Raw genomic sequence first — 25457 nt, 5'->3', positions numbered from 1 at the left:
TGTTGCAGTGTAACTACCCAACTCAGACTTGTGCAGATAGGTGAGGTTTTCCCTTCCACCTCTCCTCTTTCCCACTAGTGAGAGGTGGATGCCACCCAACAGCCAGCAGCCCACAAGTGCCCATGGACCCACCTAAGCCACCTTTGACCCTTCTGTGCCATGCTGGGCTCCAGAGATGGAGGAACCCCCTTCCTGATGGCTGCAGAAGCAAGGTCAGAGCTCTCTCACCATGGGGATTTCTCCCTGAGAGTTCATCCTGTGGCTTCTCCCCCTTAGCATCCCACCCTCTGCTCTGGAGGGGAAAGGGGCTGCACCTCCAGGCAGCCATGCAGGGTCTGGCAGGGATGGTGCTCCATTCTGGTGAAGGTCAGGGCTAGCTCAGGCAGCCTGAACAGGAGACTAATTGATAAAGCTTTTTGTCCTGTAAGCAAACACCAACAAATTAAAAATTAAAAAAAAAAAAGGCAGGTGGAAAGGTCTGTCGTACTTCAGAGGAGACAGAGCAGGAAGCCAAGAGGAGTGAAGGAGAAGAATATGGAATTTACCTGGAGAAAACTGAGCAGGAGAATTTGTCAGCCCCTTTTATGTCTGTTTGAAAAAAGAGACTTGTTATTTCAGTGAATCCAAAGAATGAAAATTAAGAAGCAAGACAAAAACAACAGAAAACTTCTACAAAAACAATTTGACACTTGCTATTGATTGGAGTAATGGAGCAGCAGAGTTTAAAGAGTTGCATAAAAGCAACTTTTGGTCTGCTTTAAAAATCCCTCTGAAAGATACAGTTATATCACTCATATGCTGTTCATTTGTCTGTTCTCATGTCTAGATCTCAAAAGTTGAACTGTCTAACTTCACGTGCCAAAGCAGAACTTGCTTCTCCTGCCTCTGCCTCACCCTCAGCATCCAGTCTTGCCCACAGTGCTGCCCAGCAGATGTTGTGGGAGAGCCTGCCTGGGGAGACAGTTCCTGCTCACCTCCTTGGCATCAGGCGGTGTCAGCTGGGATGGCTGGAGAGGCCCATCTCCTTCCCTGTCCTCTGAGACCAGGTAAGATGGGTTCCTTCTTAGGACTTGCTGTCCCACTGGCAGCAGCAGCAGCAGCTTGGCCTGGATTGTCCCCACTGCTGTGACATGCTCTCCATGGCTTCACCTGGGCACCTGGGAAGGGTGACAAAGGAGCAGGTTATGTTGTGTGGCATGTGTATTCATGTTCTGTCATAGAGTGGCTTATGTGTGAGTTTTAACATGTTTCATTTTTTTCCCAACCAAGGTACTTTCCAAATTAGTAAATTATATGAACAAATTCCTTTCTGTGCTCAGACAGACTCAGATTTAGCATTTTACTCAAATTAGAAAATTATGAAGTCAGGTAGGAAGAACACTGGGTTACAGAATGTTCTTGCTTCATTCATTTTGTCAGTTGCAGTTTTAGTTTTAATTATTTATAACACTCCGTAGTGTAATAGTTCATTTATAGTAACATATTTTGATACAGTAATGAAATTAGTGACATGAGAGTTACTGCAACACTTGCTGTTTACCTTTTGCTGAGTAATATTCACATTAATTATGCACATATTAGAATGGATTTAAAATATATATAGCCTCAGCTGGAGGGTTAAGGTGTTTCAGACATGCTTGTTCTTCATGTAGTTAAAAATAGTGTCTTCTAAGACTGGATCCTAAAGTAGTACATGAAATCAGTGCCTATTTGTGGAGGGAAGGTTCTGGCAATGTGAAATCCTTTCGGTCTCTGTAGGACCAGGTCTCAGCCAGCAGACATTAAAGAACATGTTTCAGTGTTTTAAGGGCAATATTCTTGCATAAGGTTATTTTATTCCTATTTATTTTTAGATAAAAGCACCCAACAAACCTGCCTTCTTGGTCCTGTATGAGCTGCTGTTTAAGCTCTGCCGCTGCTGATAAGAACATGAGTGTAGGGGTTGTAGAAGTGCTGGTCCTGTGCACATAAAATAGTGCTTTGACAAAACAAAATGCTGTCATATTCACATGGCAAATAGACTTGAAAATAGAGAAAATATTTTTCACATTTTTTAAGTTTTATCACTCGGCTGTGCTATTTCCAGTAGTAGTAGACATAACACTTTGCAGAAAGAAATGTGACAGGTCCATTCAGCTGGCAGTATTAAGTTTCCCTGTACTGATACCACATCTTATCAACAAGCCTGTCCTGTGGTGGGAATTGTGTGCACTTACCTACAAAACAATTGGCTGTCTTTGTTATGCGTTTCCATTTTTTTTGAGCTGGAAATAAGACATGCCCAGCTATGCCAGGAATTAAAACATCCCAACAAGTCCATTCTTGTTTGGCGAAAATGCTGCTCTTGTTCTCAGAGCAAAGCAATTACATTCTCTGTATTTTCACAGGTTCTGCTATTTAGTGGTAATAGCTGTCAAGCATCAAAAAACCCACAACAAACAATCAAATCAAACCAAACCCAGCTGAGATAGTCTGCCTAGCAAGTGACCTACCTTACTGCTGTTCTTGTAGCCCCAGGTTAAGGGTGCTGCTTCTGAAACAGGAGTGAGTCATGCCCTCCAGCTCTACCTGTAGCCAAAGAAAAAGCAGGGTTTGGTTTCCCTGCTCACCCATAACCTGTGCCTCCTTTCTGTCCCTGCGCTGCTGCATCACAGCCAGGGCTGTCTGGAGGGTTCTGCCCTCAGAATTCAGCCCCTTACCCCTGAAAGCCAAGTCCCCATCGTGGGCATGGCCCTTCCCCAGGAAAACTTGAGACCCAATATGGATCTGCCTAAGTCTCCACAGAATGGAAGTCCAGGGTAACGTTTGGCCTGTGGTGTTTTATGACACAATTTGTAAATAATTTTGCTTCTAAACACAAAGGTTTGGGGAAATCAAAAATTCTCCTGTTAAGGAGAAATCTACAACACTTGTTTGAGCAAACCATTCAACATGAACTTAGGCAGGACTTGGTTAATCCATGCTGGGAGATGCAGAGTCCTTCTGTGGCAGTTGGTTTCTCACATTTCTTTAAGAATGTGTGGTGTTTGTGTGTATTGCAGAAAGGCAGGAAACCACTGAAAGAATTATTCTTTTCTTTTTTTTTCTTATAATTTGCCCATAAGGAAATGTAAAGTAAGGCAATCTCACCAGGAATAACACCCACGTGCAGGTACTAAACCCCAGTGCACCTGAATTCAATGGATGCAAAGAAGCTGAATTTAAAATAAGCTACAGAACAAAGCAAGGCCAGCTGGAGGATTTCCTGCAGGAGAAAGGAAAAGCCTGGGGAGGCAGTGGGCCGAAATGCTGAGCTGTGACACATTCCTGCTGGCTGGAAGTAGAGTAGCTGGGAGGAGGGGAATGGGAATGTGTTGATTTGATCATTTGGACTAATGAACTGTTCCTGGTAATGCTTTTTTTCATCTAGCATTCAAAATGTGGCGAGTTTTATATTTCTTTATGTATGTTAAAAATATGTGTGTGTATATATATATATATACACACATATATGTGGTGAGGTTAAATAGGTATTCCTAAGAGGCTCCAGAAATACTGTGTGTCTGTGTCTGAGCCCAGACTAGCAGTGAAAGATACAGAAAACCATGTCAGGGTGGCTCTGAACCAGGTGCCTCTGAGCCAAGTGCCTCCTGTGTTTGACTTGAGGAAGGCTGTGGCTGGTGAGTGCCAGGGCCTCTGGCTGCTGCTGCAGGGAGTGGGAGATGGGCCCTTGCTGCCCACGGGCTCTCTGCTCTGTGCTGGGAGTGGGTGTCAGGGCTGTGGCTGCTTCCCAGTCGCTGGGAGGAAGAGGAGGCTTGGGGGAACCCCTGTGACCATCCCAGTAAGCAGGCTGGAAATGCAGAGGCTCTCAGAGGAGCCCTGGGTGCCACTGCTGGCAGGCACATGTGTGGCACTGTCCTTGTCCTCCTTGTTCTTGTCCTGGCCTGTCCTTGTCCTCCTGTGCCAGCACTGGAGGCTGGCGGTGCCCGACCGCAGCTGACGGGGAGCCAGACCTGTGGCACCTGCAGCTCCTGAGCTGTCACCGCTGCCTTTCCTGCAGGAGTGACAATGGCATTTGGCACTCACAGCTTTATGAAACACCTTGTGAGACTGACTGTTTCACAGACTTTTAAAGTTGCTAGTATTTCCTTTACCAGGCACTAATAAAAAAAGCTTATTTGAGTCAAGGAAAAATGCATTTAATTCAGTACTTCTCTTGCAGTCTTAGTCTCACCATACCTCTAATTTTAACATAGGCTGAGTCATTTTCATCCCACTGCTTTCAAATCAGGCTGTGGAGCATGGTCTTGTTCTGCTACATTGGGAAGCAGAATGCTTTTTCTCTCTGTTAGTCAGATCTATCCTGCCAAGCTTCTATCACTTGGTGCTCTTGGATATAAAAATAACATACAGCCAGGGATGATTTGCAGACTTAGTGTTATTACTGTAAGCAAAATTGAAACATAAAGGATGCAAGTGTATATTATGCAGATTGATTTATAAAAGTAAATTAAATGGAAAGTATTAGCCAAGTGAAATATTTAACCTTGTTCTGACATAATTCCTTGGGGCAGAGCTTGTGTTGTGTGTGCAGTACAGTTGTTCTGCAGTACTTGCTCACTGGGGTTTGTTTCTCTGTGGCTTACTGGTTCCTCATCTGCCAAACCCTCTGCTGAGCGTTTTATTTTCTAAATAAAGCACTATCTTGTTCTGTGTTCTTGAAACTACCTGATTTGTTTTTCACAAATCCAAATACTTCCATTTGAGACAGACTCTTGGCATGGCAAATGCAGGTGGAACAGTTGTAGCCTGGCAGTGCTATAAACTCCAGAGACAGCTGTGAGGTGAAGCCTTGGCAGCAGGTAGGGCTGTTCCAAACACTGTATCTACCCCTGTACCTGTGGGGAGAGAGCAGAAATACAGGGGGAGTACCATGTTATGTCTGTGATTCTAGCAGGTGGGACACGTTGCCCCCCTGGCTCCGCGGCTTAGCAGAGGCTTGACAAAACTAGAAAAACACTGAAAGTGACATCAATCCAAGACTGAGCAAGCTTGATCTGTGTATATACAAGATCTGGTTGTGTGTCTGGGTTGATCTAATTTTGCTTCTTTGTATGAATTTGAATTGTAAAGTAGAGGCTGATTTTTATTATTTTTACTTGGAGTTAAATGCCTCCCTGACATCCCGTCAGATCTCGGAAGCTCAGCAGGGTCAGCCCTGGATTAGTACTTGGATGGGAGACCTCCTGGGAAATGCCGGGGGCTGTAGGTTCTAGTCCTGAGGACTTCACTGGCACTGTCCAAGCTCGCTCGGCCGTGGCAGGTGAACCTCAGGACTGAAACGGTGGGGCCAGTTCTGTGCATGCTGAGCCTCACCTGAAATCCACTGCGCAGGCTGGAAGGGCACGTGGGGACAGCCCTGCCCAAATCCTCGTTTGTGAAGCTGAGCCACACACACTTGGAGTTAATTTGGATCTGCATCTTGGCAACAACTCAGGTCTTCGGACAGTGCAGGCTGTAACACAAGTGAGTAAGAATGCAATGCACCAGCTGATGTAGAGTTATTTCACCTCTCAGCATGGAGAAAGTCCCAGTGCTGCCACTCCACCTGGCAGTGGAGTCGTCCTGCCCTGGCAGAGGGCGGGGTTGGGGGCAGTGAGAGGAGCTCTGTGGCAGGATGGTGATGTCCCTCCCGGGCTGGCATATGTTCCACCTGCTGTCATTATGTGTGAATTCTGGCTCATAACATCCTTCCTGGTGAAGATTGGCTTTATTTCTGCTATCAAAAAGGTATTACAGATCTCTGCTCGCTCTCTAGTGTGAGTCAGTTTGCACAACCTCAAACCTCCAGTTTGCCAGACTGGTCCTGGTGAGACTTGACAGCAGTCCCTGCTGATGGAGACAGGCCAGGAGTTGTAAGCCACATCGGTGGGAACAACTGATCTTTTACATGGGAAAAGATAACTTGGTTTGAGTTGCCTTTATCTATCTATCTATCTATCTATCTATCTATCTATCTATCTATCTATCTATCTATCTATCTATCTATCTATCTATCTGTCTTCTACTTCTGAGTAGTTTCAACCCCAATTTACTGGACTGCTAGGTGACAGTAAAGCACCTTTCCATCAGCTGGTTGCCCTGATGCTCAGCCTGATGTCAGCAGGACCAATGGCAGTGATCAGTGGTGGTTACTTGTGCTTCCAGAGGTGCAGAATCTCCCCAAAGACCAGCCCTGTAGGACTGGGCCCTGGACAAACACAGAGCAGGCACTTGGGCAGCAGGAAATGTCCGTGCACGGTTGGTTTTCTCGCTGGCTGAGTGTGAGGCCGTGGCGCTCAGTCTCCTCCTGCAGCAGCCACATCATCTGGCTGTGCCTTTCAGTCGTCACCAAATATGTGTTGGCCACTGGAATGGGCTGTGCCTCATTGACAGCTCTCTAAAAGTTGCCAACTGCACAAGCTAGTTTTGAATTTGTAGCCATGGGTTCTTGTGCTGTTTCAGAATAGCCTTGCACAAATGGATCCCCACCCAGCCAGGCAGAAACAAGCACTGGTGTCCATGTCCATTCCTGGTGACTGCTGCCCTACTGCAGCCCTCAGTGTGCATGAAGCATCCTGGCTCTTGCACATGGGAAGTGACGGAGCAGAGAGCAGCCTTGACTAACGTTACTTCCAGAGATCACTGAGTTCAGCTCTTCTCTTCAAAGCATGCTCCCAGCTCCCCTCAGCTCACCCTGTATGTCAAATGCTTCTATGCTTTTGTTATCCTCATGCCTCTTCATTAGACTCTCGAGCATTTCCAAGTCTCTCTGTTGTTAAGTGATGTTTAATATTGCCAGATCTTCAGATTACACAGGTCCCAACTGCTCTCTGGATCCTCAGCAGAGCACTGTAGACAAATCCTGTTCCTTCCCAGTGTCTGCAGCATGTTTTTCTGTTAGTGAAACGTTCTGTAAGTCACTTCAATCTGTGCATTAACTCTTATGTAAGCTTTCCCTGGCTGGTGACTGTGAATTGAAATGCCATGAATTGCAACTGAAGAATGAAAAATAGGACTTTTTCTCTCCCTGGAACCAGCAGTTTGGTCACTTCAATCTCCCTTCATGAATATGAACTTTAAAAAGTAGAATTACTGATTTCAGAGGTAGAAGATTTAAAGATTTAGTAAATCCTAGGAAAAAACCCTCCTGGTTCTGGCTGAGGAGGTTGGAATCCATGTGTAGATAGAGAACTAGCAGCCAAGGTTACTGTGGGATTGCAGGAACCACAGCACATGCTTGTCAAGGAGGCTGCTCTAAATGGGAGAGGCAGCAAAACTAAAACTGGGTTTGTGTGTAGTGACAGGAATTGGGTCATGTGAGCCAGAAGGGTTTGAGTCCTTGTCTCAGCCTCTCCCTTGCTCATTGATCTTCACCAGAAAGCTTCACCCTGAAGTTTAAGTCTTCTGGTGGAGAATGTCTGGCAAAGGGTGAGCCTCGCACCCAGTGCTGAGCTGGGCAGTGCAGAGGTTTTCTGTGCTGGAGGTTCTTGCTGCAGCTGATCGTGGCAACTGCTTTGGGCAGGTTGGCCCCAAGACCCACACTGGGTCCCTGGCGTGTCCCTGCCCTGTGCCAGGAGCAGGATCCTGTGCCAGCCCAGTGGCACAAGTGGTTTTCTGTACATTAGGTTTTGTGTAATCTGTGCATCTTGGGGGCTTTGTAAACAGGTTTTTGGCAATGAAGAGAGATTGTAGTGGTGGAACTGGTGTAATATGTGACCACAAGGCACACAAAGCCCTCTGGCGAAGAAGGAGATGACTTCAGTCTGGGTGAGTTACAGAATTACTCTGAATTTATCCAAATGGTGTTAATTGTGCAATTGATTTTTGAAGAAGGTGTCCAATAACAGGGTGTTTGATGACTGATCAAGGGGTGGGCTGAAGATCTGTGGCTGTCTGGGGGCAGAGCAGAGTCACTCATGTGTGTACTCCCATGGGATTAATGTGGCAAATGGAGGGAAACCATAAATCATTATTGGCATTCAAAAGCAGCTAATCTGGTCGCTTGGAAAGTGCCAGTTTGTGTCCTTGCCTTCAGAAGGGGTTTATTTTCCTGTCTGTAAATGAGAATGACAGTCCCTGCTCAGCAGCCTTGCTGTGCCATGTGTTAGCAGTCATGGCTGCTGTCACTGTCTGCAGTGACTTGTCACTGTTCCTTTCCTTGGAATAGCAGTATTTCTGCTCAGTGAAGATACAGCTAACCTAGAAGTAAAGGAGTGAGATCAGCAAGTGTGAGATTGTGTGGTGCACAGAAAGAGGAGGCAGCTTGTTCCCAAAATGCATGCAGTGGCATGTTGAGGTAGAGCTGTGGAACCAGACTGCAGGATGCAGTGCAGGCTTTGCCTGAGCCTTGTGTGTGGTAAAGGGACACTGGCTCTGTTCTGCTGCGTGGCTGGCAGTGTGTTGGAAAAGGGCTCTGCCACAGACATACATAACTGATAACAGCGGGTTCGTGAATGTAATTAAAACACAGCCAAGCCTCCACCCTAGAACAAAGCAGATGATGGCTCTGGTTTCTCTTCTGTGGGAATTTCCCTTTGGTGCAATGGAGACTGAGGCCTGCATTGCAGGCAGAGCAGTCCCACAGACCCACAGAATCCTTCATGTAGGAAAAGTCCTATAAGATCGAACAGATAGTTTCCAGATACAGTCTCTGGTGTGTTTTGACCCTGAAGCGTGGATGTGGGGGCAAGCTGTGCACACTGGAGCTTTCTGTTCCAGAGCAGTGAAATCCTGCGGCTGCTCAGCAGCACCACTGATGGCTCAGAGTCACCCCGAGCTGGATCTGGGCTTGGACAGCAGCTGAGGTGACCCTGTGCGGTGGGACAGCAGCTGTGGGTGTGCGGTGCCTGTCGCTCGATGGGGACTCGGGCTTGGCCAGTGCAACAACCGAGCTCCGCTGGGCACGAGGAGCCCTCGCCGCTGCACGGGCCGAGAGCGGGGCTCGCTGCCGTCGGGGCTTCCCTGCGGGGGCTGCCGCTCGCCCGCGGCACAGGGAGGGCTGCTCGGGGGGTCACTGCTCGGGGGGGACTGCTCGGGGGTGACGGCTGCGGGCCGGCTGTGCGGGCCGAGGGACGCGCTGTCCGGCACGGCCGAGGCGCGTTCAGCGCAGCTCCCGGAGCCGAGACTGTCCCGGGTCGCCCCGCCGAGCCCTGATCCGGCTGCAGCGCCCGCGGCGGGCACGGCGGGACCCTCGGCGGGGCCGCTGCTCCCCGGTGCTCGTTTCGGCACCGGTGGCTGCGCTGTTCCCAGGCGGAGCTGCCCGCACACATCGCTCATGCACAGCCCCGATCCCGAGGCAGGGGCTGTCTGTGGGAGGGTTCTGTAACCAGCTCCACACCAAAGAGTGCTCGGCCTCCTCCTCCCCGCATGCAGGGACATTGTGAGGTTGGATCTCGTGAGGTATAACAGCATCCAGACACCTCGTTCCAGACCCAGGCGTTCGATTAACTGTAACATCTGCTTCATCCAATGCCCAGAGGGATAAAATAACCGTAAGGCGATGCTGTTCCTTTTTGAACACTTCATTTGTCTTTCACTGCTCGGGTGAGAGCCTTTGTTCCAAACACAGTGCAGGCTGCCTTTGAAACGAGCGCAGCGATTGCAGCCTCGTGCACCGCATCATTTCCTCCCTGTTCCTCCCTCCAGGAACGCGAGCGGGCTCGGGGCGCTCGCAGCCCTCGGTGTGACCGCAGCCCGGCGAGCTCCGTGGGGCGATCGAGTTACTGTCACAAGGGCACGGGGGCAGCGCCGGCGCCGCCAGGAATAGCGCCCCGAGCCGCTCGGCTCCCTCGAGCCCACCCTCGGCACAGCCCGCCTGCCTTCCCCTGGCGAGCGTGCTGTGATTCATAATGCAGCAGCCCTGCTGGGAGCTGCCTCTGCCGTCCCGCTGCGGCTGCAGGGGGAGCAGCCAGGCTCAGACAGCGAGAGCACACGCTGGGAGCAAAAAATCTAAGCTCAGAAATGGTATTTAGCAGCTTAGCTTATCTACAGATAAGCTCATAAAATGTACCGACTGGTTAAAAATAGGTTTTAAAGTTCTTGGCATGTATCTTGAACTTGTATTCTTTGGGTTTTGCTGCAATACAAAAATACCGTTTCAGTTATTCTGATTCTTATTGGCTTTTTCTGGTCTTTTTGTAAAAGTACCAAATTATCAATGGGTGTTTTTTGCTTTTAATTGTGCCTCTTGAGTGCTTAACCTATTCCTGCTATTTGCTTGCAGTATGTTTAGGCTATGTTTAGGCAAATGCAAATATGAGTGGTTATTCAGGGCCTTTGGCACTCTGAACAGAAGGTACTGAACTCCCGGGGCTCAGTACAAAGCCTCAGCCTCCAACATTAACAAAGCTCGTGCAGGCAGCAGCTAAAATGTGAGAAATACCTGGACTTGGCAGAGGGAATTTGGAGGGTCTGGGAAGACCATGGATCCAGCTTTTGTCCTGTGGCCTGGGTAAATGGCATGAGACCACTGCAGCCCACGTCCTGTTAGCTGAGGGTGCTCTTGGGCTCTGGGCACACTCACCCTGTGGTGCTGGGACTGGCTAGTTCAGCATGGGGCCTGTGCAGCCCTTGCAGTGGGTAAGTGGGTAAGTTGCCAGTGAGGTTCCTCTCTGGCTGGGTCGACACTCAGCTCAGTGTGTTGCTGAAGTGCATCGGAGGCTTTCCTTGGGCAAACGGTGCAGCGCTGGAAGTGGAGCGAGCCAGCACGGTGCCACTGCCTGCTGTGTGTCCATTGGCAGCAGCTCGGCATTTTCACAGTTGTTTGCCTTGTTAACCAACCTATTTTAAGCTCTGATGGAATAAGAATGGCATTTGGTCACAGTACTGGGCACAACTACTTGGCTTTTTTAATCCATGTTTTAAACTGAAGGTTTTTCCATGTGTGTTTGTGTCTTCAAATAGCTTCAGACTCGTGGCTTTAGGCCTGGTGCTCTCTGCTGGCCTTTGCTGTGGCCTGACAAGAGAGCTCCTGACTCTCCAGTGGGTGCTGGTTACTGAGTTGGGAACCCTCAGAGACAGTGGGAGTGAGACTGAGAGGCACATAAAACAGAGCAGTTCTGAGCCTCTGCCCTGGGTCTGGGTCTCACGGTGGGAGTTACAGATGTCTTTGTAATTCTGTCTTACTGTTGGGCTTTATCATCTCTTCAGGTATGCTTGTGTCTGCTGGTCAGGAGTTTATTGGGCAGGTGGCACACTATGTAAAGACTTTAATATCTGGTGCTAAAGGATAAATCTCTCCCATCGTGGCAATGATCAGATGCTAATGCTGGGTCTGTGTTCATGTGCCTCTAGCACATGAAACAAACAGCCTCCATCTCCCACATCATGGATGCCTAAAACTGGGCTCTGTTTCACTCCCAGGTCTGACACGTCCTCAAGCAGTGTGTCCTGCAAGCTTGCTCCCACACTTTTCAGTGCATTAGGTGCATTTGTGGTTGCAGTGAAGTTCGGTCTCATGGCACTTGTTTCAGTGCTGTGTGGAGTGAGGCAGCAGCCTTGCTGCTTCCTGCAAGTGACTGCAGCCAGGACATGGATGGTTGCCATCTGGGAGGGAAACCAGGACTGGCAGTAACAGGAAGTCAGGAGAAAGGGAAAAGGAATGGCTTGGTGAAGAGAGGGACAGAGTACAGAGAGGAGGAGAGGCAGGGGCTAGGATGCCTGTCACAGAGGTCTTTTGTCTCCTTATCTGACAAAGTCTGGAAGTCAAATCACCAAAGCTGCTGGTTTAGGCTGTCTTTGAGTGGAAAGGACAACATGGGACATCCCTGCTTTATTCTGTACGAGTGTTTTTTTAAGACCCACGTAGATAACTGATATCCATAAAACAAGCAAGCATTGGTTGTCATTTGAAATCCTGCTTTCCTTTTTGGATGGCCAGGTTTTCATCAAACCTCTGGCTTTTGGTTCTATATTTCCAAGCTGCACATATATATACCAGCTTCAGGGTGATTGTGCACCACATTCATACACACAAATATGTGATAGTTGTGACACCCAGGGCTGGGGTTGGAGCCCTCACTCAGCCCTTAGAACTGGAGCCCAGCGTGTGGCTGCTGGGCCTTTGTGCTTGTGCTGTGTGCATGAGAAACAATCACCTTCTGCATGAAGTGAAATTACAGCTGATGAAACCTCCACCTGTGTATAATGTGGGTTAGAAGGAAATCTGGAATAGCTGGTGTGTTGCAGTGAGCTGCAGTTTGTGCTGTTGGGGCCCCAGGGATGGCTCATTACTGCAAATGCTGTTTCTGCCTGGAAAACCTTCACTTGCAGTGAAGAGACAAACTGTGGCAATTCAGCCAAACGCGTGACACCCCAAAAGTAACTGCACAGTCCCTAAAGACAGGGCTGTTGGAGGCAGCTTTTAATGAGAATACAAAGAATTTAATCCTTAAAAAAGCTAGCTAATTCATTCTCTAATTTTAAGAGTACAGTTCCTCTACTGAGGAGGGACAGCTTGGAATCAGTGAAGCCAAGGCTAACATCCTATCCCATCCTGGTTTTACTAAATCAGATTTATTTAATTCCCCAATGGATCTTATTCTTACACATACTACATTGCTGTGTCCTTTCTGTTGTTTTCAGGATTATGAACCCTTCTGCAACAAGATTTGAAATGGCCAGATTCCAGTTTAAATCGAAGTCCTAGGATTCATTTGTGATTTCCAGTAAGGCTTCTTTAAGGTATTCATGATTAAGGTTATGAAGTTATAAAATTTTACTGTGGATGTCTGAAATGCCATAGGAATTTTCTGCTGACTTTTCAAAAACTTGTTTCCCTTCAGTACTCCTTGCTTGTGATTTCCAAAATGACCTGTGTCCTGTAAAAACAGTTCCCAAAGCTTTGAACATGTTTTCCAGCTGCCTGGGAGTGTCCCTGTTTCAAGCTCTGGTTTGGTGTGTATGCTTGAGAAACTAAAGAGATTGTTTTCTGCACCTCACCTCCATTTTTCCTCTTGTGCTAATGGCCATAAAGCAGAGAAGTAATTGAAAGATGGGAGCCAAAGGCAGTGCTGTGTATGTGCTTGTGAGAGCTGGTTGTCCTTCCTCCTCCTTACCTCTTTACTCAGCTGTGAATGCATTTGGATCAAAAACTGAGGATTTTTGTCTAGCTAAGAGCTGTCCTTGGCACTGCAGCTGCCACTGGCCCAGAGCTCCTGGCCCTGAACAGGCCACCTGTCCTGCAGTCCCTGCAGCAGCTGGATCTGGGTAACCAGCTTGCTCTGCTTATAAGGCTGATACATCCATGGGCTGTGACACAATAGACTGAGCAGCTGGATGCTTTGGAGTCTGCAAAGAACAGCAGAATTGGGGTTTGTTGCATTTTGAGCTCTTTCTGTGGAAGGCAAAAGTAACACTCTGGCTTTACTTATCCATGTAGTCCTGACGTGGAGTGTGGCGAGTTGCAAACCATGATGGCAGCAGACAATGTTTGTGCTGTTCAGAGGAGCTGAAATGTTTCCTGTCATGGAAAAGATGAACGAAACAGTCCACATCACCTTTCTTTTCTGAGATCTGTGAGTACTGTCAGTTCCTGCTATTTTAATTCATGAGCTGCTGCCCTGTGTGGTATTAACACCGTCACTATGTGTAGTCCAGTGTCACCTTTCCAGGAATGGGTGAAGGAGGTGAGAGGGCACGAGGCTCCTGGCACTCCCTCCTGCTGTCTCTTGCCCTTCACAATTTGCTGTGGTGTGCACTGCTCAAGCTAAAGCAGGGACAGGAGAGCACAGACACCACGGTGACAGCAGAAGAGGATGGCATAAAGGGACCTAAGGGAGGGAAAATGCAGGTGCCATAGGTAGAGAAGGCCAGGGTGCCATCTGTGGTGCCAAAACTCTTGTTTATGGCTGTGGTCAGCACCCTGTGCTGAGGAAAGAGTGGGCCTCCAGAAGTGTTACTGTCATGCCTGGCCACAGTAGTCCATACCTCAAGCAAGGAAAAAGCCATATTTTCCTCCTGGTGGGTGGAGGAACCTGGCCAGTCCTGAAGAAATCCCTCCCAGGTGTGTCCTCTGTGGTCAGCTCTGCAGGAGTCAAACACCTGCTCAGTCAAGCTCCAAGGGATGTTAGCAAAAGGCCAGCCATAGGCTCACCTGATGCAGCTCTGGCCTTTGGAAGCTCATGTTGCCAATTAGACATGATGTAAAAACCTCATTCTACTAGCAGAGGTCGCAGTACTGATAGGGGAGGTCTCTCTCAGGATGAAATCATCAGCTAAATTCTCCTTCTGGAGGCCTCACATGTGGAAAACAGCAGCTGTATCTGCTGGGACAAGTAGTAGATGCAGGACCATGAGTCTCTGACCAGAAGCAGTGAAACATTAAATAGAAGAACTTGCAGGTTCTCTTTGAGATTATATTTTCTTGCTACAGTTGCAGACATAGAGGGCTGGATTTTTCTGGAGCACACACCTACAGCAGAGAGCCCTGGGTGCATTTGCCATTGTTACGGGCAATCAGTATCAGGGCTGACTGGACAGCAGCCTGTGTGGGTGCACCTGTTTGTTTTACTCATGAACTTGGAGACCAGGATGCTGATTGCTCCTAAGGCAGTTGTTTTCACAGCTGTTCTGAAAGGGGCAGTTGGACAGAAATCCCCTTTAGTGAATCTGAGACACTTGGTTCTCTTTTATTGTCAAAGAGGGAAGATGGCCTAATTATCCCTGCTGTAGTTGTTGCCCAGATCAATGGTGCATCTCTTGAACCAACCAATATCCCTTGTAGTGAATGTTGGTGGGTATTGAAAAAGACTGCCTGGGGTTTCCTTTCCTTTTGCTTCCTTGGGAGTAGGATCTTCTTCCAACCACCCTTAGCCGGCACGAGCTGCTCTTCCATGGACTGATGGATCTTTAACAAGCATGGTTGCTCTGTCTCCAGTCGGTTTGCCCTGTGTTATCCAGCTTGCTCAGCAGTGATGCAGCTTTCTACAGCTTAGTGCCTCGAAAGTCTCTTGAAATCATGGGGCGGGTCCTTCAGGAAGAGATGGAGTGATTCAGTGCTGGAGCTGTCAGAGCCTGCCCGTTCTTTCTACTGGAGCTTGTTCCTATGTGTGTTTGTGCACTCGTGCATATCTCCTTTCCAGCATTTTATCTCACTCTTCTCTTTAGTGCTTTATCTCACTTATGCTCTTCAGTGCCTGTTATCTCTTGTCAGCTCTCTGTGCAACAGAGTGGAGGACACTGTTTGGGGGACGTGCTGAGGATCAGCCTCATCTGACATCTCCAGGAGTGCTGCCCATGTGGGTGGGGTGTGTTTCACACGAGTGTTCTTCTCCTCCCCGTGCCTGTGTGATACACACCTAATTGTGCTGCTGGCTTTTGGAGTACACCCCATGCTTTGGTTTTCCCATCCCTGCCTGGGTGCTCTTTTTCAGGCAGCTGAAGGTGGGTAGCCTGGCTGCTGTCTGGCTGCATCCACCATCCTGATTCACCTTCCTCTACCATTCATTAATGGGTGAGTACCCTGTGCAAGTGCTGTTGATTCGCTCTATACCCACCTGTCTGCAAATCATTCTCTGTCTCTGGCTGTGAGTGATAGACGTGTGTTTGGTTCATCTGCCACCTCATGGCCCTGATTCTCCTCCCATTCCTAAGCAGTGAGGCTCTGCTGGGGTCAGGCTGAGTCAGCCAGGAAGTCTCATCCCCCAGTGGCTTTTATGCTCCTCAAAGGTACCTGAAGAAGCCAGAGAAGGTGGCTGTTGTCCAAAATATGCAAATGCAGGTGTGTGACAAATGAACCAGCTGTTCATTTTTTGGTGAAATGAGTAAAGCAGGTGTACCCAGACAGGCAGGACACTGGTGAGGGACCTTCTGTGTGCCCGTGTCTGCAGGAAGCTTGTCTGCTGCACTGGGAGCCTGGTGGGCAGAGCCCAAGCTCACGTTTGTCCCCAGTGCCACATTATTGCTTGTGGGCTGCTGCCCCCAGCCTGTGGTAACAGAAGATGAGCAGCTGGCAGGAAGGTAGCAAGAATGTGCTACTTAAACATAGGTTGCTGCTGGCTGTGCTCCCAGTGCCCAGATGTGTGGCTGCTCTGGGACGCCGGGACCTCCCTCTCTGCTGCGGCAGACACTTCTATTATTAGCTCAGTGGCAGCTTTCCATATGCCAACACTCGTGACTGCAGGACTGTTTAATTTTCACTTCTCTGAAGTATTTAATTTGTCAGCTGTTGGCTTCTGTTCATTAAAGACCAAGCACTGCAGTCCCTACATAGATTTTTACTCTGTTAGGCTGAGGCATGGACCCTGTCTGAGCAGACCATTATGTCTGGGCAGGATCAGAGGCAGGATAAGGTCTTGAATCTAGAAAGTCAGTCACTGCTAGGCTAATCTGGAGAAAACCCCTGTTTTCAGGGAGGGGTGTCTAATCTTCCTTCTTCTGTTAATTTCTATTTGGAGGAATGAACCCTCAGTTCTAAAAGCAGTGCCTGCTGCTGTTTCAGAGCTGAACCGTGTGGACAAAGTGTGCAGCTGCTTGTGCCTGGCTGCAGGTGCTGGCCCTTTCCCTGGTGTAAAGAGCTGGTGCTGTGAGCAAATCACCCTGGGATTCACTGCTGGGGGCCTCTCTTTAATTATTGAGTGCCAGAATAGATGTATATTGAGTTACCTTTCTGGCAAACATCATCTCCAGCATCTTGTGTTAACTCTGCAATATTCTCAGTTTTCCTACTTGTATAACATGGTCGTTTTCAAAGAATCTAAAATAAGTCAAAATATGGTTTTATATTTTGCTTGTGTAGCAGTATGTGTTTCCAGAGAACAACAGGCTGTACACTGGTTTTGAGGACAGCCTTCCCTGGCACACAGATTGCTCTTGTTTAAAGTCAAGCCTGCACTTGGATGTGCAGGGGAATGAAGCAGGGTGTGTACGGTGCATTTTCAAACCAACCAGCCAAAGAAAACCAAAACCCAACCCACCAAAAAAACGTCAAAAAGAAAAGAGAGAGCAGACTAACTTTGCTCTCCTGCTCTGAAGTATCCCATATGTCAGCTATTGTTGCAGAAGACCTGACTGGCAGGTGCTGAGGGTGCTGCAGCCTCTGGTTCTGGCTGGTGCTGCATGAGCAGAAGGCTGCCCAGATCTGTGCAGTGCCGTCCTGGAGTCAGTGACAGAGCACATGGAGCTGTGGGGGGGAAGAGAAAACCAACATATATGTTTGTTCCCAGCTTGCAGAGAGGGAAATGGCTGCCAGAGTTCCCTCATCCTTGCTCAGTCCTGCTGTTACACACAGACTGTGAGCAGGGGTAGAGAAATTGGCTATGGGTGCCTTGACCTTTGGTTCCTGTAAAATCCTCTGAATAATGTAGTCTACAGTGCTCACAGCCACAATACAATTTTTATATATGTTCTCTCTAAGTATAGCAGGCAAAACTTGTCATTCCTTATTTTGCAGAAGAAATACAAGTGCTGAATTCCATGTAATCCTGGTGACAGTTTACAAAAGAAAGGAAAAACATTGGCCAATGCCTGACTGGAAGGAAAGGCAATGCTGTAGTTAGTGGAACACTTTTGTCGTTCACAAGTGCCAGGAAATGTCACATGAGCCTGAGGTCCCTCCTGTGTGATCCCCCAGTCTGTCCCCACAGCAGCACTGCCAGTGCTGACAGAGTACCTGCAGCTGGGAGCTTCTGTGGTGCTGTGCCCCTGCCGTGCCCCTGGTACTGCCGTGCCCCTGGGCTGCCGAGAAGTGGGAAGGAAGGGAAGGAGAGCTCCATCTACTGCTGTACGAGGAGAAGGCAAAAATAACCGGGCTGGCGTTCCTCTGCCGAACGACAAAGCTATTGGATACCATGAACTACATGTGCTTACTTTTTGGGGTTTTTCTTTCCCTTTTTCCTGCGGTTTTCAGAGCCCTCCACTTCCAATGCAGTTCTCTGCCTGGGACACTGGACAGATCTGTAGCTGAAGACAATCCTCACTTGGCCATCATGGCACAGCAGGCAGGGGATTGGAGAAAGCAGCAGGAACACAAAGTGACTTGTATGTGCACAGAGGGAATTGGGAACAGAACCAGAAATGAACCCTGATTTCCAGTCTTTCTCTGACAGGATGGGGTTTGTGCTCCAAAAGGTGTTGAATGCAGAGAGTTCTTGGAGGGCTGCTGGAGCAGTGACAGGGTCTGGATAACACATAGTTCTCTGGCTTTTTGCTTGTTTTGCCACTGCTGTTTCTGAACATCCTGTACTTGTATAGGCAGAGACGTGTGTCTTGTGTACGTACATGTGCACAGACATTAATGTGAGAACTGAGCCCTGCACAGGCCCAAAGTTCCTCTTCTACCAAGTCTGGGGATGCAGCGAGGGGTGTGAGCCCTGACCCCAGGGCCTTGTGCGACTTCTGCAGGCAAATTCAAGCTTCCATACTTCCCACTACAATCCTCTCTGCTCTACAGACTATGCTGTAACAGTGGAGTGGGTGGCCCAGACCAGCTGTGGCTGCCCCGTTCCTGGAAGTGTTCAAGGCCAGGGTGGATGGGGCTTGGAGCAAACCTGGGTTAGTGGAACGTGTCCCCACTGACGGTTGGGGATGGTGGACAAGATGATTTTTAAATGTCTCTTCTAGCCCAAACCAGTCTGTGATTCTGTGTTGAACACCGAGTGTTTTCCCCTGCCCTTTGTCTTTGCGATGAGCTGAGCGAAGCCCCGCTGTGCTGGGTGGGATACTGTTCCCTGTGCCTGGTGGGTTGAATCGCCCCTGAAGGACAATGTGTACAGTGTGGGTCTAGAAAAAACAGATTCCAGGATTTAGAGTATTTGGAAAAGGTGCTGATTTCTCCTTGCTGGTAGTGAGAACACGTCATTATTTGGTGCTTGCAAGGAATATCAGAAGTGTCTGGATTCTTGGGCTTCCACAAAGAGCTTCACTGATAGTTCTGTCCTGATGGCAGAGAGAGTTCGTGCTTATGTTACTTGACTGGGAGAGCTCATCTCAAGTTATGTGAACAGATGTTTCAGATTTGAGTTCAGCCTGGCAGACAAGGGAGAACAGTCTAGTCCCCAACATTTCCAATCTTTTGCCTGGGGAAAAAAATCAGCAGTGATTTTCCTTTTTTTTTTTTTAAACTGGATTTTTTTTTACCATGAAACTGAGATGCAAACTCCTGGAAAGGAGGAAAGATTCACTTTTGTCCAGCCCAGTACTTGTAGCTTCACACCTGTTTGCTCAGCTGCCTTTTACTTGTCAGTGTTTTCACTTGTGGAGCTGCAATTATCTCTGAAAAACATCGCAGACAGTTCAGCCCCCCAAAATTCCCTCTCAGAAGACATGGTCTGCTTTCCACATATTGGTGTGTGTTACACAGCCAGGCAGCCCTTTGAGTAGCAGCTGATGTGCTGCAGCAAGAGGAACAGTAAAAGAAAAGGAAAATACTTTTCCTGACACAGCTGTCGACAATTACACGGTGAGAGGCTTCATTGGCAGAGGTTAGGGAGAAGCCCAGAGAAATCTGAAACAGCTTTCAAAAGAAAGCACTGAAAATATATGCCAGAAACTGAGGAATAGATTGCAGATGGCAAATATGTGTCTCCACAGACTGTCAGGGAAGAATCTGGTTTGATGATGGCTGTGATCTATCCTGGAGCTGCTGGATCAGGCTGAGAGCAGCAGTGAACAGAAATAATTAAGCCAGATAAGCGTTCCCCATACTGATATTTTTTTGAGAATTCACCTATATGTTCAATGGGCAAATCCCACAGAGTGCTGGGAGGTGGAGGACCCTCCACTCCTGCTGACATTGCTGTGTGGTTTTTATACCATGTCTGTTGTCTGTAAATCCTGGGGTCCTGCTTTAAGGCAGAAGATGGTTTTGTCACCCTCAGTCTGGGCCAGGGCAGCAAAGTGGTCCATTGGGGCTGGAGAGCAGTGAGTGGTGACAGTGGAATGATATGTTGAAACATGCCAGTCCTTGGCATGTCCCTGCAGAGCTGGGGGAGATCAGGTCTGTTGTGAGCTGTGAATGAACAGATAAAATGTGAGGGTAGTGCTTGCACCCAGCACCTTGGGAGCCATGCAGGGACTGGAGGGAGCAGAGCTGAACATCTGTGTGTGCTCCTGGTGCTACTGCAGCCCACGTGGCAGAGCTGCCCCATCCTCAGGACAACCTGACCCCAGGAGGAAGCTCTCTCAGCAGTGAAGGAGCACAGAAGGAGTCAGTGGATCGTAGACCTGCATTTATCTGACAGCAGGGTCAGGCTGTAGGCAGTCCCTGAAAGTTTGCTGTTGCTGCAGCAGTTTTTGTATCTTAGTCCCTGAGCTTCCCAGGGCTTTCAGCACTGTGCAATGTGATGAGTAGCTTGCCTTTTCCTTGGTCACCCCCTTCTTTCACAAAGCACCTGCTGGATTACACAACTCTCACACTGCAGCCTAAGTCTTGCCCATGGTGATGCAGCCCATTAACAACAGCAGGTTTGGGTAAGGCTGGAATTTCCCCAGGTCCTTAGAGAAGACTCTGGAATTGTCCCCGTTGCTGTGCCTGGGGAGAGTTGGAGGGTGGTGGGAGATGGGGATCTGCAGGGCGAGGTGAGCAGGCTTGAAGCTGCATCTAAAATAGCTGAATTGTGATGTGTTCTCTTGATAAAAGTGGTGAGAGAGGCCACAGACGCTTCCTTTCTGTGACTCAGAAACTTGCAAATCTGCTTTGATTCACACCTTATAAGTAAAATTAGCCTGTGCCTCGCTGTTGCCAAATACTTTCAAAGCAAAGACACTTGTACAAAGGAATTCAGCAACAGAAATGGAATTTGCTCGTGGATCAGATTACTGTTGTTTCTGAGTGGGAGCAGAAATACTTGCAGGGATTTCCACTTTGCCTTTGGAAAGATGTGCATATTGTTGGTAGAAAAGTAGCTATTTGGGAGGATAATTCCAATATGTTAGGGGACAGGGATGAGTCCCATGAGGCTGCTGCAGTCATGAGTACAAGTGTTCAGCTCTGCACTGTAACATTCAGTCACTTTGGAATGGGATCCTCAGCTGTTGCTGTCAGGAATGGTGTGACATGAACTGCAATTGCTGCTGCTCAGGAGAGGATGTTTCTAGTCCAAGGTCTGGGCTTTCACTCAGAGCAGGGTTCTTTACTCTGCTTATCCAGCATCTTGGCATCCCAGAGAGCTGTCACACATCTTCCTGTGGGGACTCTGCAGTCAGGACTTAATGAAGCAAAGGATTTTCTGGGTGCTTAAAGCACCCATTATTTGTGACACTGTTGAATGTGACATTACCTTGAAACATGAACTTACCATCAGTTGGGAGCCCCAGTGAAAGACATGTAGCATTTAAAATCCATGCTGGTCGGGGTGTCTGTTCTGCAGCAGCTGCAGGGGAAGCCTCAGTCCCCATGATGATGCTGGATCGTGGAGCTGGGCTCAGAGGCCAGTGGACCCAGGCAGCCTCAGGGGGGGTGCCAGGCCCCCACACCCGTCTGCCCACTGGCAGCAACAGCAGAACGTCGCAGTCATCCAAGTGCCAGGCTGGAGCAGATGTCCCCAACAGTGTCAGCTGCCTGGGGTAGCCAGGGAGAGCCATAGCCTGTGGACTCCAAATTCAGAAACCTGATTGCTCATAATCTGCAGGGGTGAGTTTTAGAATAAAGCCACAGTGCTCTGATTGTAGCCCGAAGTGCTGATACAAATGGTGGAAGGAACATATGTCAGTAGTATAATACAGAGGTATATAATGTCTGTGGAATAATATATGTAATAAAATGTCTGTAGTATAATATATGTAATACATACACACACATTTCTATTCCTGGCAAACGGAGAGTTTTAAAGCAAATGAGTAAAAAAGGATTTTACTTAAGGAAAAGTTAGGCATGTTACATTGAAAATAGGAGTGGTTATATTACCTTCCCCCAAAATAATATACTTGATATCTCTGAGTATCAAGTGGAATCTTGCTAAGCAATGACACGTTTTTGCTTCCATCTTGGCCAGGTTTGTTCCTTCTGCTGGATGGACTGTGCACAGAGCAATGTGTCTCCAAGGAGTCAGTCTTTTGGCCCTTTGGAGATGTGTGAGAGGGACAGCAGCATATGGACTTGGCATGCCCCAGGGATGGCTGCAGGAGCCCGGGAACATTCTGTGCCTGCAGCGAGTGTGGGAAGAAGGGAGGAGGAGAGCAGAGCATGAGGCTGCAGTGAGCTGTGTGGTGATGGCACTGAGCTCCACGGGGACAAGCAGTAGCAGCACCAGCAGGGCCCAGCCATGACCAGTCTTCATCACAGCTGAGGTGAGAAACCAGCCTGGTACCATGTCCCTTCCTGCCTCATGGCTCACAGCAGAACTGGGACATTCTTGCAAAGAGCCATGGGGCAACATTTGGATGAGAGAGTGCAGATAAAATTGCTGGCCAAAGCAAATACAAGGCAGGTGCAGAAGGAAGGGATGGAAGAGGGTGGCTTTGGAAGGTCTGTGCTGTCAGGAATCAGAGGCTTCAGCTGTGCATGGAGGTGGGAGCACACCATGGTTTTTCAAAATGTCCCACCATGAGGCAATGTATTTATGGATTAGAAACTCCAAATACTGTACAGAACAATGAACTAAAGATGAAGCCATAGAGCTCTTGCACAAATTGCCAGTGAGCAGCAGGCAGGTGTGGTTGCCATGGGCGGACAGACAGACACAGCACAGGTGCACAGAAAGCCTGCAGGGGGCTGTGTGCACCATGTCCTGCACAGTGAGGTGGCAGCACGTTTCTCTGAGGCAGAGGCATAGCAATTGATGCTTCATTGACCTGACTTGCAGCTGTAATGGCAACATGTTGAGTCTCTCATTCTGAATCTTCGAGGAAAACACCCTGAACTTGTAAGTAACACATACAGTTAAATAGGGTGTGTTTTCTGCTGCCCCAAATGTGTGATGCATCCCAAAGAGGTCAAGGGAAAGGTTCATGTGCCTTTCAGTAGGTGTTGTTGCTCACCTTATGTTCTGATTCATGTGCAAGATGTGCTCATAGAGGCTGGGCCTGTGTCCCACTCTGGCAGCCTGAGCTGGTGTTGAGCAGTCGATGCTTTCACTGCCTCACTGGTTAACATTGGCATCTCTGTGTTTTGCTCAGAGCAGCAGCAGCCTGACTGATGTACAGCCTGACATCACTGACTGATGTACCTGCATGAAAGGACCAGGTGATACCACACTGTTGTGCCTCGTGGCTTTTGATGAGTTGTGTCTTGTGTTCATGGGTAGTGATGGTTCCCATGCCCTGACATTGACTATCACATCCCATTTTCATGAAATGATGCTGATTTACAGGCACACACTCTCTTCCCAGATCTGTGCCTACCCTAGTACCTGCTGGAAACAGCACAAGCCCCGGGAGTGGTGCCAGAATCCCCCTGTTGTGAGGGATGCCAGGCTACCAGGGCTCTTGCTGGTGGAGCATGAATGGGAGTGGATTTTAAACTAATTCCAGTCAAGAAAATTCAGGGATGTTAATTGCTGAAGTGTCATCAATTTCAGTGACTGCAGAGCCCAATTAGCCTCTAATTTTAGTTTCATGGTAATGCCATTGTCAGCTCTTTCTGTGCAGCAGGTGATGTGGTTTTAGATGTGGCTCTGCAGTAGTTTTGTGCAGGTGGCTGGTTCCCAGAACCTGACACTCAGCAGGGAAATTGGGGCAGCATTTGGAAATGCTTTGAAAGGCCCTGGGGGTTTTACACCATTTCTTTTACTGCTGTCGCACCATGACCCACACGTGCACCAGCCCTGGTCAGGCACAGTTTTCCCTCAGCTGATGCCCCACTTGGCCAAAGATAAAGCTCAGCACAGTCCTGCTGGGGCTCACTGACTCACAGAGCTGCAGTGGGGAGGCTGCTAATGGCAGGATGCTGCAGACATGTGCCAGTCTGGTCCCGGCCTGTGAGCAGCCAGGAGGACCAGAGTGCCCCCCAGGCAGTGGCTGCTGTGGCTGTGCTGTGTGTCCCTGGGACGTGCTGGGGAGGAGGGTTAGCTCTGTCCCACTGCTGCTGGCAGTGCCAGTGCAGGTGACTGCTCCCCTGGCCGGGCCATGCTGTGCCCAGGTGGCAGTGCAGCTGCAGCATTGCCAAGCCCAGCCTGCCAGAGCCATCAGCACTGCCAAGGGAGGAATTCCAACCGCAACTGCATTTGCTGCATCCTTCTGCTCACAGGTGTTTCTGCACAGCTCTGCTCATCCCGTACTGTCCCTCCTGGATCTTGCACTGGTGTAAACGTGGTGCCTGGAAGGGGAGCCTGGGCCCTCTGGAAACACCTGGGCTCAGCTGGGACTGGAGCACAGTGGGGAGGTTGGTTCTTTTCTGGAAGATACTGAACATGAAGATGGGAGCATGTGGGAAATGAATGCCAGCTGGGAGCTCAGCACCTCCATCCATCAGAGCCATGGGATGGGAAAAAAGTCTATAGAATGTAGAAGTTTATTTAAACATGTGCTTAATGTTAATGAATGGACCCACAGCACAGGTTTTCTAACTTTGAAGCTGGTTGCTGGCATGGAGCAGCTGAGCTGTATTTGCAGACAATTGTTCTCCAGTGCATTCAAAGGTGGGAACACAGTAACTCAGTAACTATTGGCATGGTTTGGGCTTCCCTGCTGCACTCTCAGCCATCCTGGAGGATGCACAGAGTCTGAAGGATGACAGGAATGCCATAAAGGGTTTTCCACAAAGACAGCAGAACTTTGTGAAGCTTCAGAGATCTCCACTGGCTCATGCTGCTTCTGAGACATGTCCAAAATGATGGTCACGTATGAAGGTCTGAAGGCTTTGTTTTCCAGCAGAAAAGCCTTTCCTGGCATTATTTGTGCTGGAGTGACCTTCAAACAAAACTGCTGCTAAGAATGGACAGCAGAGTAGGTATGACAACCCTGTCAAGGAATGGATAATCTCCCATCTTTAAATACACTTTCTGTTTACGTTGGCTGGGTACAGGGATTTTATTCCAGACTAACACTTCAGAAGCACCACCAAGGAAACTTGCCTGCACATCTCTTGCTATTTTGAAACTTCTTAACTGAATAATGTGAGTGGGCAGATGTATTGCTGCCTGTTGGAGCTCACAGCAGAAGAATGTTCAGAAGGAAAAGGAAAATATTTGGAAAGTATTTTTTTACTATCACACAGACCTGGAAATTGTATCAACTGAGGGGATATACCAGTTGTTCCTTCAGCTAAATTTTTCATGGTTAGTTTACTTTTCCTGTTTATCAGAATGTTTCATTCAGTTCATACCTCAGGCACCTCAATCACTGCAAGTGTCAGGCTCCTGCTGGAGGGGCCAGAGGCTCTGGGTGCCCCTGGGTTGGCCAGCAGACCATCTGCCTTGTGTTAGGGGAAACATGATCTTCCCCCTGGCTCAGAGCACGGGTGGGGATGGGGACACAGAAACCTCTGCTTAAGCACACACAGAACCCAGCGTTTCAGAGGAAATAAGCTAAATATACAAAGAACTAAGTTGCATTCATTTTAT

The 25457-nt window shown here is 48.6% G+C and overlaps 1 protein-coding gene across 1 annotated transcript in view; it reads left to right on the top strand.

Moving 5' to 3' along the window:
* The window catches only part of LOC139676758 (collagen alpha-1(I) chain-like), a 43525-nt gene that overhangs the window by 11953 nt on the left and 6115 nt on the right, over nucleotides 1-25457 (top strand). The window contains exons 3-8 of the mRNA XM_071566018.1: nucleotides 827-1046; nucleotides 12604-12702; nucleotides 13400-13535; nucleotides 21951-22245; nucleotides 23074-23140; nucleotides 24143-25172. Coding sequence (XP_071422119.1) covers nucleotides 827-1040 — 214 coding nt within the window. The 3' untranslated portion in view covers nucleotides 1041-1046; nucleotides 12604-12702; nucleotides 13400-13535; ... (1 more) ...; nucleotides 23074-23140; nucleotides 24143-25172. The remainder of the gene's footprint in view (nucleotides 1-826; nucleotides 1047-12603; nucleotides 12703-13399; nucleotides 13536-21950; nucleotides 22246-23073; nucleotides 23141-24142; nucleotides 25173-25457) is intronic.

This window comes from Pithys albifrons, chromosome 11, assembly GCF_047495875.1.
Source record: "Pithys albifrons albifrons isolate INPA30051 chromosome 11, PitAlb_v1, whole genome shotgun sequence".
NCBI classification, from domain to species: domain Eukaryota; kingdom Metazoa; phylum Chordata; class Aves; order Passeriformes; family Thamnophilidae; genus Pithys; species Pithys albifrons.
Note: the sequence above shows the minus strand (reverse complement) of the source record. Positions and strands in the feature narration are given on the sequence as shown.